This window comes from Cavia porcellus, unplaced genomic scaffold (assembly GCF_034190915.1).
Source record: "Cavia porcellus strain 051 isolate PalLab524CR breed Dunkin Hartley unplaced genomic scaffold, mCavPor4.1 scaffold_1, whole genome shotgun sequence".
Lineage (NCBI taxonomy): Eukaryota > Metazoa > Chordata > Mammalia > Rodentia > Caviidae > Cavia > Cavia porcellus.
In genome coordinates, this window is record NW_026947484.1 from 49573533 (window position 1) to 49586086 (window position 12554).

Below are 12554 nucleotides of genomic sequence, written 5' to 3' on the forward strand. Positions count from 1 at the left end.
GTTGTTCCTGGATTCTTTGGCCTTTGGTGTCTGTCTGAAATTCTCATAATAAAAGACAGTTTAAAAAAAAAAAAAAGGAAATGAGAGAGCGGTACTGGGGCTGGCTTTCCAAGCAAGGCAGAGCTCGTCCCACTGGGAGAGGCAACACACGTTGGTGTCCGTCTCTCTCTGCTGCACCAGAGCCTGACCCACAGCAGGACCTTGGCCTTGGCAGTTCTGCTAACCAAGAATCACTCGCTCCCAGTTTATTGTCTAAATGCAAACAGACTAAGCCAAAATCAGGTCATGTTACAGCTTTTATCTTTGGAATGATCTTGTCCTATATTTTCCTTTTCTCCTTCCTTTTCTTGTTTTTGGTTTTGGATTTTATTTATTTATTTATTTACGTATTTATTTGAGACAGCTTCTTGCTATGTAGTTCAGATTGGCCTGGACCTCACTATGATGTAACCCAGGTTGGCCTCAAATTCCTGGTGACCCTCCTGCCTTGGCCTCCCGATTGCTGGGATTGCAGGCGTATACCACCATGCCTGGCTGTCCTGGCCCCATAGTTTTAAAGTAGGTAAAGGGCAAAGCCCCCGCCCCCATGCTCCAGCTGTCCCTTTGGCAGCAGCATGAGACAGAGCCAGTCCCGGTTGGCCTAAGACCCGGCCGTGTCTGTGTTGCCTGAGCTGCGCAGTGGCCGGGAGCTGAGGGGGCAGGTGGCTGGTGCAGGACGGGGCATGTAGGCTGTTGGGAGGGCTTGGCCCTTTCTTCTGGAGCGGGGGCTCTGCCTGTATCCTGTGTCCCCTGAGAAGAGCTAAGGGCATGCTGGCTTGGAGGCCCTGGCCCTGGGGTGAAGCTGAGGCTGAGGCAGGGTTCCCCTGTGCTTCTGCTCCTGCTGTCCAAGGCTAGAAGCAGAACCAGGCCGAGTAGGGTCAGGTCTGCATCCCTCCTTGGACATGGGCCCCCTTCGTTTCCTTCCAGGTGACCGAGTAGCCATCGAGCCTGGGGCTCCCCGAGAAGTAGATGACTTCTTCAAGATTGGCAGGTACAACCTGTCACCGACCATCTTCTTCTGCGCCACGCCCCCTGATGACGGGAACCTTTGCCGCTTCTACAAGCACAATGCCAACTTCTGCTACAAGTGGGTGCTGCCCTTTCCCTCGGGCTGCCGGGGGACCTTCCTTCTAGTTTCCTGTGGGGATTTCTTATTCTTTCAGCTCTTAATTCTTTTGATGCTGCTGTTGAGACTGGGTCTCGCTATGCAGTTCAGGCTGGCGTTGAACTCTATGTAGCCCGGGCTGGCCTTGACTCATGGCAGTCCTCCTGCCTCAGCTTCCTGAGTGCTGGGGTTTCAGGTGTGCACCATCATGCCTGGCCTTTTTGGTGTTCTTGTTCCTGGGAGGAGTGATGAGGAGGTGCAGGGCAAGTGCTTAGAGCACCCCAGGCCCGTGGGAGGCCCAGCCGTGCAGGGCAGTATCTGAGACCCCCAGTGGAGCCTGTCCTGTCCTCTGGAAGGTGTGGGGAGCAGGCAGATCTGGAGGCTCATGGGACCCTCTGAGTCCCTCGCTAGCAGTAACAGCATGTGCCTGCCCGCAGGCTCCCCGACAACGTCACCTTCGAGGAAGGGGCCCTGATCGAGCCGCTCTCGGTGGGGATCCACGCCTGCCGGCGTGGTGGAGTCTCCCTGGGGAACAAGGTCTTGGTGTGTGGAGCCGGTAAGGAGCAGGGACATCCGGCTGCAGGTCACTGAGTGGGACCTGGTGTCGCTCTAGAGTCTTCCCTGGGTTGTGGAGGCTTGTGGGAACCGGCTCTGGGCTACAGAAAGGAAACCTGTGACCTCCTGGGGAGCGGGACCTTTCTGTTCATTACCACAGTGAGCCTGGTGGTCATGTCTTGAACCCTTGGCAAAAACTAGGGAAACAGTGTTGGTAGCAAAGCGAGGGTGGAAATCCTGGTCACACTCAAGAAGTGTGGCCTGGCCCGGCCTGTGCATGGGGGGCCCATGCACTGTTCCCCAAGCCCCCACAAGGAGCCCCAGTGGCCTCACACTGAACCAGTCTGGGCTTTTAGGTGCTGGTGACCCAGACAGCAACCGTGCTCCCTGGGTATCTGCTGTGTCTCAGACATGTCATGGCCAACCACAGGGTGACGAGGAAACGCAGAAACCAGGGTGGGTCAGGGAGCAGGTGGCCCTGAGGATTCCCTTTGTCAGGCCAAAGCAGGCGGCTGTGGGGCCTCCAAGGAGGGACGGTGATGCGGCACCCACTTCTGTGGCCAGCAGACTGCAGACTGGGGGCTGGGCTGTGTCAGCGCCTTTTTCCCAGAGAGAAACGCGTCCCCTGCATGGCGCTAACAGGCACCCGGACCAAAGCTCCTACAGGGCTTCTTCCCCGCCAACCCGAGAGAGCTGTGTGATAAATGCGCTTCATCTTACCTACGCTTTTTAATTCTCTTTTACTTTAAAGAAAAAACATTCTGTCAGTATTTTGTTAACAGATGCAGCTACAGAATAACTTTTAGTAGGTGTGCGGTGTTCCTCTGTAGTATTTGTAGCTAGTCAGCCAGGTATGATTTCCCAGCTTTTGGCTTATGAAGTTGTTTCTAAGGGGTTTGTACACACGGGAAAGACCTTTTTCTTTTCTTGCAGTCCTGGGGTTAAACCCAGGGCCTTCAGTATTGAGCTACATCCTAGCCCATTTAAAATTTTTACTTTGAGATAGGGTCTTACTAAGTTGCCACGGCTGCCCTCAGGCATGTGGTCCTCCTGCCTTAGCTTCCTGGGTAGCTGAAAGACATTCTTTACTGCCCGTTCTGTGGGTCTGGGTTTCCTGTTAAAGCATGCAGGTACTGGTCCTCTGCATGGGCCCTGCAGAGGCTGTGCATGGCACAGACACCTTCTGTCTTCTGTTTGTTCAGGGCCGGTCGGGCTGGTCACCTTGATCGTGGCCAAAGCGATGGGTGCAGCGACAGTGGTGGTGACTGGTAAGAAGACTCGAGTCTTGTTGCGTCCTCTTGAGGGGAATGGGTGTGAGAGCCATGCCCTACCAGTGTCTGTCACAAAACCCGGAGGCAGGTGCTTTGAAAGAAAGAGGTTTGTCCAGCTCACCATGCTAGAGGTGGAAGTCAGGACTGGGCACCCCTTGGTTCAGGCTCAGGTGAGGCCCTGGTGAGAGAAGCCTGGGCAGAGGCAGGACCAGAGGCAGAGCTACCTGGGAGAACCATGTCACCCTGAGGGACCAGCATATGTCCCTTCCAAGGACAGTTGCCCAGGGACCCAGCTACCTGGCCCCAGGCCCCACCTTCAAACCACCACGCCAGAGGCCAGGCCTGCAGCACATGAACCATTAGGGAACAGACCACTTCCGGGCTGCAGTACTTCTGAGAATCTGGGTTTCTTTTTTGAGACACAGTCTTGCTGTGCAGTTCAGGGTAGCCTTCAACTCATAGCAATCCTCCCACTTTAGCCTAAGTGCTAGAATTGCTGGCATATGCCACTGTACCCAGCTGAGGGAGTTTGGGCTTCTAAGGGGCTTCATCCTCTGATATCCGGGGTGATAGTACTGAGAAAGTCCATGCATAGGTGACTACTCGGGGCTCAGGATGTGGCTCTTGAGGCCCTGTATTCGTGGGCCCTGCCCTGGGAGGAGGCTGCCCTGCCCTGGGAGGAGGCTCAGTGTGTCTGTCTGTCCAGCTGCCAATGTGCATCTGTGCCTGAGACACAGAGCTGCTGGGGCCTGGGAATACACAGTGGGAGGGGAGGGCATCTGCATGCAGGGCCCGGGCTCTGCACCTCCGGGCTCTTTCCTTACCAGTCAGCCCTCCGGGCTCTCAGCTGAAAGGGACTCCTCTGCCTCCAGATCTGTCTGCCTCTCGGCTGTCCAAAGCCAAGGAAGTGGGTGCCGACCTCGTCCTGCAGGTCTCCCAGGAGAGTGCCCAGGAGATCGCCAGCAAGGTGGAGGGGCTGCTGGGCGGCAAGCCCGAGGTCACCATCGAGTGCACCGGGGCAGAGAGCGCCATCCAGGCGGGCATCTACGTGAGTGGGTGGAGGGGAAGGCACCCTGTCGCCAAGTGCCCCCAGGGAAGAGTTACCCGCTCCCCTGACGCCCTTCCTGAGTCACCCCAAGGTGTCAGCCTGATTACAGAACCCATCGTGGATGAACGTCCGTGGCCACACATGCAGGGCAGGGCAGCCTTCCAGATCTCACCTGGGATTGTAAAAGGAGGATCAGCAAAAGGAACAGGAACCAGGACTGGGTGGGGGTGGGAAACCCCTTGAGCTGTTGCTGAGGAGGGCTTGATACAAAATGACAGCTGTGAGTTGGGTTAGTCACTCAGGGGAGGCGACTTGGCAGGGCTGTGCTGGTCATGGCTGCTGTGCCCTCTCCCAGAACAAGGAACAGAGAAGCTGCTGGCCATGGAAGGGAAGCTGGGATGGGGGCTGGGAGTGGTATCCCCAGATCAAAGTATGAGGAAAAGGATGACTGTGGGCGCCCCGCCCTGCCACACGCACAGGGTCCAGGCAGCCTGAGGTACCTTGCTGGACACTGGGACACCATCAGTCAGCACATGGCCAGCAGCGCCTGCCTTCCTTCTGAGTTACTACAGCTGAGGCAGAGGGCCGCTGGGCAGCATGGGACTCAGGCCTCATTGGACACAGCCGCTGCCCTTCCATTGCCAGAGTGGCCAGTGGCAGGAGGGTGGAGCAGGGGCCTGTGTCCTGTCCTGTCCGCTGTTGCCACTCTGCCTGCGCCGAAGAGGTTTCTGTGGCCTGTTCCCCGGGTCGGCTCCTTTCCCCAATCCTCGATGGGCAGGGACAGGAATAGACATTTCCCTGTGGCAGTGCCAGGCGATTTGCGAGTCAGCCCACACTTCAGTAAAACATAAAGCAGCCAGTGCTGGCTGAGGGAGCCCAAGGCCCAGCTCACCCCGTGGGGCTTGCCCTCCTTCCCTCACCCCAGCTCTGCTACATGCTCCCTCCCCAAAGGTCTCCTCCCTGCTGTCACCTTCTCCCCAGGAATTCGAGCTGAGCCATTGGCTTTTCTACAACTCCCTGTTCTTTTCATTGAGCGTCCCTGCACGTGCCACCATGTCTGCTGCTGCAGCTCAGTGCCAGGGCACTGTGCATTGTTCTGTCTCTCACCTGCGGTCCCCCAAAGCTTCTGAGGCAGACCTGGTACCTGCCCGCAGTCACTGGAAATTGTGGCAGCCACGCCAAGCTTCGAGGCGCTGGTGTTCCTAATGCCATGGCCTTAGCAGGGCACAGCACTGGTTTTCCAGATAAATATTCAGAGGTGATGCTTTCATTGGCTTTTGCCATCAGTGCCAGGAACAAAAATGAAGCCAGTTTAAAACCACATAATTCCAAAAGCGCATGCCTATAATCCCAGTGCTAAAGAGCGGAGGCAGGAGGATTACCTGGTGGTCAAGGCCAGCGTGGGTTTCATAGTGACACTGCCTCTCATGTAAAAGGAAGAATTCCCAAAGTCTAATTGTAGGCTGCTCAGTAGGGAGAGAGCTGGGAGGGCCTGAGCAAAGTCCCATCTTTTGGGGTGCACTCTAGAGGAGGAGCCAGTGCCAGGAAATGCAAGGCACACAGTGCCTACATTTGGCAAGCATGGAGATGCACTGTGCCCGGTTCTGCACTAGCGAGTGTACTGTGGGGGAATTGGTGAGGGCCGCTGGCCCAATTGGCACTCTGCTGAGTTGTGCAGCTGTGAATGAGCCCAGCGGTGTGGCTGCAGCGGCCTGCTCTGGGAGTCGGGGACCCTTACCAGCTGCGAGAAGCTGTCTGTGTGCCCACAGTGTGATGTGACCTACGGATGTTGTCGTGTTTCTCCTCCCCTGAGCGCTGTCCTCTTCCTCTTCAGGCCACTCGCTCCGGGGGGACCCTGGTGCTGGTGGGGATGGGCTCCGAGATGGCCAGAGTGCCCCTCATCCATGCCGCCATCCGGGAGGTGGACATCAAGGGCGTGTTCCGATACTGCAACACGTGAGTGGGCCGAGTGAGCCGGGTGCCGGGAGCCAGCAGGACCAGACAGGCCCCACACGGCCTCTGCCACCCGTGGCTCTGCCTGTTTGCTCATGGGGCGCTCCCAGGCCACATGGATAGCCACATGATATGATAGGGACTCAAGGCAGGACGTGTGTCCTTGGCAGAGGGAGGGCTAGTCATGCTGTCCTGGGGGCCCTGCTCCTCACCTGGGGCTGGAACTGAGCAGACCTCCGTCCTCCCCTTTATGTGGAGAAGGGGGGAAAAGAGGACAGAAGCAGACATGGGATCCTGTTGCCTCCCTCCCAAGCGCGAGCCTGCACTGGGGAACCAGAAGCTCTTCACGCACCCATGTGTTGTGTAGCTCCTTGTGGTCCCTGCCAGGACCCCCATCCAGGATGTCCTCCGAGAGGCTACAGCTCCTGCCCTTGGCATAGCACCAGTTTCCTGCTGAGCCTTTCCCGGGGGCCTCTGTGGTCCACCATGTGCTTTAATGCCGAGCAGTGCTGGGCTTCCCTGGAGGGGCAAGTGATTGGGCACAGTCACTTTGAGGTGCAGTAGCACCAAATATAGGAAAGCTTTTTACAGTAAAAGACAGGGCACAAATCCCCCTCAGTCCTCCCACTCACCTGGAGCACACTCATCCCATTGTCCTTGCCGATTTCTGCAGCAGCTCTGGAGTCCTTTTCTGGAGGGTCTTTAGTTGCACTGTCGCAGGTGCCTCAGTGTCATGCATGGGTTTAAAATGCTTCCCGCTCAGGGTCATTTTGACTTTGGGAAGGAGCCAGATGTTGCGTGGAAGTGGATGCCCTGAGGGTGGAGGAAGGGGACACAGCGTGACACTCCTGTGAGAGGCCTTCTCACTTTATGGGGCTCAGCAGCAGTATTCACTGTGTTTTTGATCACATTTCATAAAGACCCTGGGGAAACAGGACTTCAGAGCTGCTTCAAACTTCTGAGTGGCCTGAGTGTGTGGGATTCACGGCAGTGCATGTTTCACTGTAAGGTTTTTAGAGTAGAGATATCGTCCTGCGTTTTGATCACACCTCATATATCTGCAGACCACAGGCCACTGGGTCCCTCTCTCTGCCTTTGGTCTATGAAATCCCCCTTGCAGAAGCACAGTGCTGGAAACCAGCCGTTCTTGAGCTGGGCCCGCCTCTGTCGCCGAAGCCTAAATGTGATACCCGTGATCTTTTGCAGGTGGCCAATGGCCATTTCGATGCTTGCGTCCAAGTCCGTGAATGTGAAGCCCCTAGTCACCCATCGGTTTCCGCTGGAGAAAGCGCTGGAGGCCTTCGAGACATCCAGGAAGGGAGTGGGGATAAAAGTCATGCTCAAGTGCGACCCCAATGACCAGAACCCTTGACACCAGCTGGGCTGTCACCCTGCCCCCCATCTTGGGGCTCAGTGGTCTGGAGGAGAGGCTGAACTGTGCTCAGGACAGTAAGAATAATAACGTGGGGCTGGGTGGCAGCTCGGGCCAGACACTTGCCAGGCAGACGTGAAGCTTGGGTTAATCCCCAGTCCTACTGAAAAATCAAAAAAAATCAAAAAAGAAAAAATGTAAGTGATGAATGTGATCCATTGCCAAGGGAGAGCCTTCCAGAGGAGCAGGTGTGCCTTAGGATCGCAAGCAGAGACAGCTGGACACCTTGCTCTTGCCAACCAGGGTCAGGCCCCCTCTTCAGGAAGGGCCCTCGGGTTCTGGATCCACTGTGATGGGCTGAGTGACAAGGAGAGACTGTCATCGAGTCCCACCCAGCCGCCCACCACTGCGGCTGATCATGGGCAGGTGTGGGTCAGGGGTGCTCCGCTCTGGATGAGAAAGAGGGAAAGAGGAGGGTCTGACTTCCTGGGCCCAGGACGGCTTTGAGATCAATCAGAAGGCTAAAAGCTAAGAAGCCCACAGTCCCGAGATGTGGAATAGCAAGGGCCCTTCTAGACCTGCTAGAAGACAGGAGCCCCCTCCCCATTGCTAGGCAACTGGAAGACTTCTGCCTGAGGGCATCGCTGGGGGAAGACCCGCGGGTCTCTTCAGGTCTGCCCACCCTGCAGAATCTGCATCCCTCCATGGCCAGCCAGAGATCATGGCCAGGCCATTGCACTCCATCCTGGTTATTGGAGACAGTAAACTTTCCCCTTCTCTTAGTCACTGGGTACTGTGTACCTATGTTCCCATCAACTCAGGAGCCTGAAGCAGCCTATCTGCAAGTTCAAGGACAGCCTGGGCAAACTTAGTAACATCCCATCTCCAAACAAAAAGGGCAGCAATATAGCTGGGTTGTAGAGTGTTCTGGGTTTGTTTTGTTTGTTTGCTTTTGAGACAGTGTCTATCTACATAGTTCAGACTGGCCTTGAACTCACTGTGTAGCTCAGGCTGGACTTGAATTTGTGGCAGTCCTCTTGCCTCAGCTTCCTGAGAACTGGGGTCACACCTGACTGTGTCCCAGGTTCTTGGAAAAAGCCACCAAAAAGGCTCTTGGTACTTTGCTGTCTGCTGGGAAAGTCATCTCTGACCTTGTCTTCTATTATAATTATGAGGGTTTTCTGTGTAAGATTCAGACCCAGGTCACAATGTGCCCTTCTGGACTTCGAGATGATTAATCAAGAATGAGGATATAGAGGCTGCCACTTAGCTTGTGCTTCGGCCCTCAGCCCTCATCACTGCTGGCGTGGTGGGAGGCAGTGGGAAGGGCTGTGTGTTTGCTTGTCCCTGTACCAGCCCCGCAGGCCTGGCCCCCGGTGCCCAGAACTCCCCCAGCTGCTCAAGTCGCAAATCCCGTGCATCTGCCTATCTAAGGAGCAGCGGCCACCACGCCTGGCTCTCAGAAGGAAGAATCCCAGGACTCCTGTCCTGTGCTAAGAAGAACTGCACTGACAGCTGGACGTTTCCTACCTGTCCTCCCTGGCTCTCCCCGCAAGCCAGTTATCTGCCGGTTGTTTCAAAGATCATGAAACAGAAATAAAGTGATTCTGCCAAGGTCCCTGGCTGCATTTCTCCTCTCACCCGGTGGAGGACAGGAGGCCCTGAGGCCTTGAGCAGCCCCTTTTCCCTTCTCCCAATCCTGCTTGGTTAGGGCCACACTTGCCACCTGACTTCTCTCAGAACTGTCCTCCTACCAGGCACTATGGTGCACACCTATAATCCTGGCACTCCAGGAGGCTAAGTTGCCCAGCCTGGGCAATTTAGCAACTTAGTGAAACCCAGTCTCAAAAGAATTTTTGAAGACGGGGATGTATTTCAGTGCAGAGGTTCTGGGTTCCACCCCCAGTACCTGAAAAAGAAAAAAGAAAGAAAGGACAAAGGAAAAAACACCCTCCTTCCAGCTCGGAGGGCCCCAGGTTGCTTTAAGTGGGTGGGAAAGTCTCCCTCTAGATAGAAGCTGCCTGATAAAAACTCTGGGGCAAGGGAGAGGAGCTTCACCGAGGAGCTGCTGCTCCTGACCAGCAGGACGGAAGAAGGCCACCAAAGTGGGGACTGCAGGAGGGACAGTAGGACAGGAAGGGCCACCAGGACCAAGATGTCCCTTTCCTCCCGGGGGGGCTGGGACTTGCTTTTCTGAGCCAAAGTCCGTGGTGTCACCAGCTTCCAGCTCCATGATGGCTGTGTGGCTGTGAAGATGGGCTGATTGAAAGCTGGGGGTCCCAACCTGCTGCTCTGCACAGATCACAGGGCAGAGAGTGGGAAGAGGAGACCTCTTGCTCTTGCTCCGAGCAGCAGAGTGCAGTAGTTTGGCAGCAGAGTCGCCCTGGGGACCCCTCTGTACCCCAGCCCAGAGGCTTGCCCCCTGCTTGCAAGGGGCTGCAAGAACCTCTTGTCAGCCCACAGAGGGCTCAATCAATGTTGACCGACTCCGTGAATCAGTCCCGGAACCACGCGTGTGAATTTCCCAGCAGCTCCCCGACCTGGTGGCTTCTGTGTGCTCTGGCACCAATTAAAGTCAACACTGCGGACCCCGCCCTGGTGGCACTCCCAGCATGTGGGTGGCTTAAGGTGTGGGTGGGGAGCCTGAGAGAGGGACCCTGCCGCTCCCTCCAGGGTGGCCACAGACGCCCTTCAGAAGGGCGCTTGGCTCCTGTGCCTCCTTCTCCCTCAGGCTGCCTTTGTCCCCTCGATGCCTCTACCCCACCCTCCACCCCCGCCCAGATGCCAGCCACGACCCCTGCTGGGCTCTGTGCTGCTTCTCAGGCCATCTCCCCTCTCCCCTGGTTTCTGGGTGCCTTGGGGAACTGCCTTTTTCTTGCTAGTGATGTCAGTCTAGGCTCAGGGTACAGAGGCCATAGGAAGACAGGAAGCAAGACCTGCCTAGGCTTGGGCTGGGCTGCGCTGCAGATAGGGAGGGGGCCAGAGGGGCCCCATTAACCCCCATCTGTACCCCAAAGTACCCAGGAGGAGCGGATGCTGCTGCCTCTCGGACCTCAGTACTTTCTTTGGCACAGCCATTGCCATGGTGATGCTGCCCAGCAGCGTCCAGCCTGGCAGGCCCAGGCAGGGTCACCAGTCCATCCTGAGGAGGGCTGCCCCTGGCTTCCCGTGAGGGTGCTGACTCCCCACAGGGTCTACCCTGACCCACTCCTGTGGGAGTCAGCTGCTTGATGTGTCCAGATCTCCGCAAGGTAGCGCACCCCATTATCACACTGTAAGCAAATAAGCAGAGGAGATGAGTGGCGAGGAGGGTCACCATGACCACTTCCCCAGGTTGTGGCCACATCAGGTACTGCTGGCTCTTCCCTGGCATCTCTATAAAACTCGTATGTGACTTACAGCCCAATGGAAATGTGTTTTCCCTACTTTTTTCATTTTTGCCTGTAAGACTGTAAAAACAATCAGGATTATTAAATAATTCCTATTTTTTTATTTGTTTTTTTTGACACAGGGTCTCTGTGTCACACCGTATAATGCAGGCTGGCCTTGAATTTACTTACATAGCCCAGGCTGACCTTGAGTTCATGGTGAGTCTCCTTCTTCAGCCTCCCAAGTGCTGGGATTACAGGCGTGCACAACCATGCCCAGCTAAATAACTCCCAGTATTCAACCAAATGAAATTAATAATTCCTCCATATCATCTAATAAACTATCAATTTTCCCCAGTTATCAAAAATAACATCATAACCAATCAGTTTTCCTCAATTATAAAAAAATTACCTTTTTACACTTTACTTGCTGAAGTGGAGGTCTAACAAGCAGAGTATGGTGATACTTGCCCATAATCCCAGGGTTTGGGAAGCTAAGACAGGAGGGTCACTGTGAGTTCAAGACCAGTCTGTTCTACATTACAAGATCCCATGGGCCACTGTCAATCCAAAAACTAAAAGAGAATTTAAAAAAATCTAAACACCTCCCATGTGGTTAATAAGTTAATGTCTCCTTTAATCCGGCGTAGTTCTCTCAGTTTGGGTTTAGATGCCATTATTATGTTGAAGAAACCGTGTCTTTTGCCCACACCCTCACTCTAATCACCTAATCACCGTACCCTGCTGTACAGAGGTACTGTCGTGACGAGGCATACCGCACTGTTCGGGGCGTCTGGGTGGTTCTCAGGGTTTGCTTCTCTGATGAGGTGATGAGGACGTCCTCATCTACCCATCTTTTGTACACTTATTTCCTGCAGTTACGTTTCGGAATGCAACCAGTTGGGCTTAAGAGTACAAGCATTTTATTTATTTACCTTTGGTGGGGCCAGGGCGTGAACCCAGGACCTCACGCATGCTAGGCAGGCACTCTGCCTCGGAGCCCTGCCCCCACAGCGAGCATGTCCATCTACTTGTCACCCAGCTGGACAAGAGCGCACAGTGTGCATGTGGTGTCTGTGGAAAACCTCCAGGGGGTTAGCGGAGGACTCAGATGGGGGGGTGGCAGCTGGGCTGCTGAGGACCCGACTAAGGAGCCTCCAATTCTCCGACCTCATGCCAAGCTTTGGCTTGGGTCTCACCATGCCACACTTAGCCCGGTTTCTTTGTCTGTGGGCCTCAGTTTCCTTGGGGATACTCTTGGTGTTCCGCTCTGGCTCCGGGCCTTTTGCCAAGATTAGATGCAAACAGCCCTTGACAGAGCTGGCGTGGGTTTGCAGGTCCTGTGGCCTGGCTACCATGGAGCAGTGGCCACTATCAGGCAATGAACTAGACTGAGCTTGTCTCCCCCCCGCCCCCCACCTAGCAACAGCTCAAATCCAGGAAACAGCGGGTTCCACTCACCAAACACTAATAAAACACTGGGCGCTGGGTGATTTCCCTTGCCACTGGGACAAAACCCCTCCTCATGAAAGGACAGGTTTCTTTTGGCTCACGCTTCAGTCCACAGGCAGCTGGCTTCGAGGCAGGGCCCACCTCAGAGGACAGTGGTGCTCAGCCTGGTGTGGCAGGCAGGAAGCAGGGTCAGAGGGCAGGAGCCGGTGAGGGAGAGGAACAAGCCCCTGTAATCCAAACCCCCCAGAAGCCCGTCTGTGATCACCTCAAGCTTTAGGGGGCCATCTAGACATACGGGTTCAGGATTAAGGGTGGACCATGCAGAATGTTTCCTCTCAGCTCTGGCCTCTCCAGGAGGAGGAAATCCTTGCCATAGAATGAATGACCTCAG

At 55.4% G+C, this 12554-nt stretch overlaps 1 protein-coding gene across 2 annotated transcripts in view; it reads left to right on the forward strand.

Moving 5' to 3' along the window:
- The window catches only part of Sord (sorbitol dehydrogenase), a 27172-nt gene extending 18213 nt beyond the window's left edge, over positions 1-8959 (forward strand). For both annotated transcript variants that reach the window (XM_003471841.5, XM_023565922.2), the window contains 6 exons: positions 967-1126; positions 1582-1700; positions 2902-2967; positions 3843-4018; positions 5853-5974; positions 7178-8959. In XM_003471841.5, coding sequence (XP_003471889.1) covers positions 967-1126; positions 1582-1700; positions 2902-2967; positions 3843-4018; positions 5853-5974; positions 7178-7343 — 809 coding nt within the window. In that variant the 3' untranslated portion in view covers positions 7344-8959. The remainder of the gene's footprint in view (positions 1-966; positions 1127-1581; positions 1701-2901; positions 2968-3842; positions 4019-5852; positions 5975-7177) is intronic.
- Positions 8960-12554: the final 3595 nt, after the last annotated feature.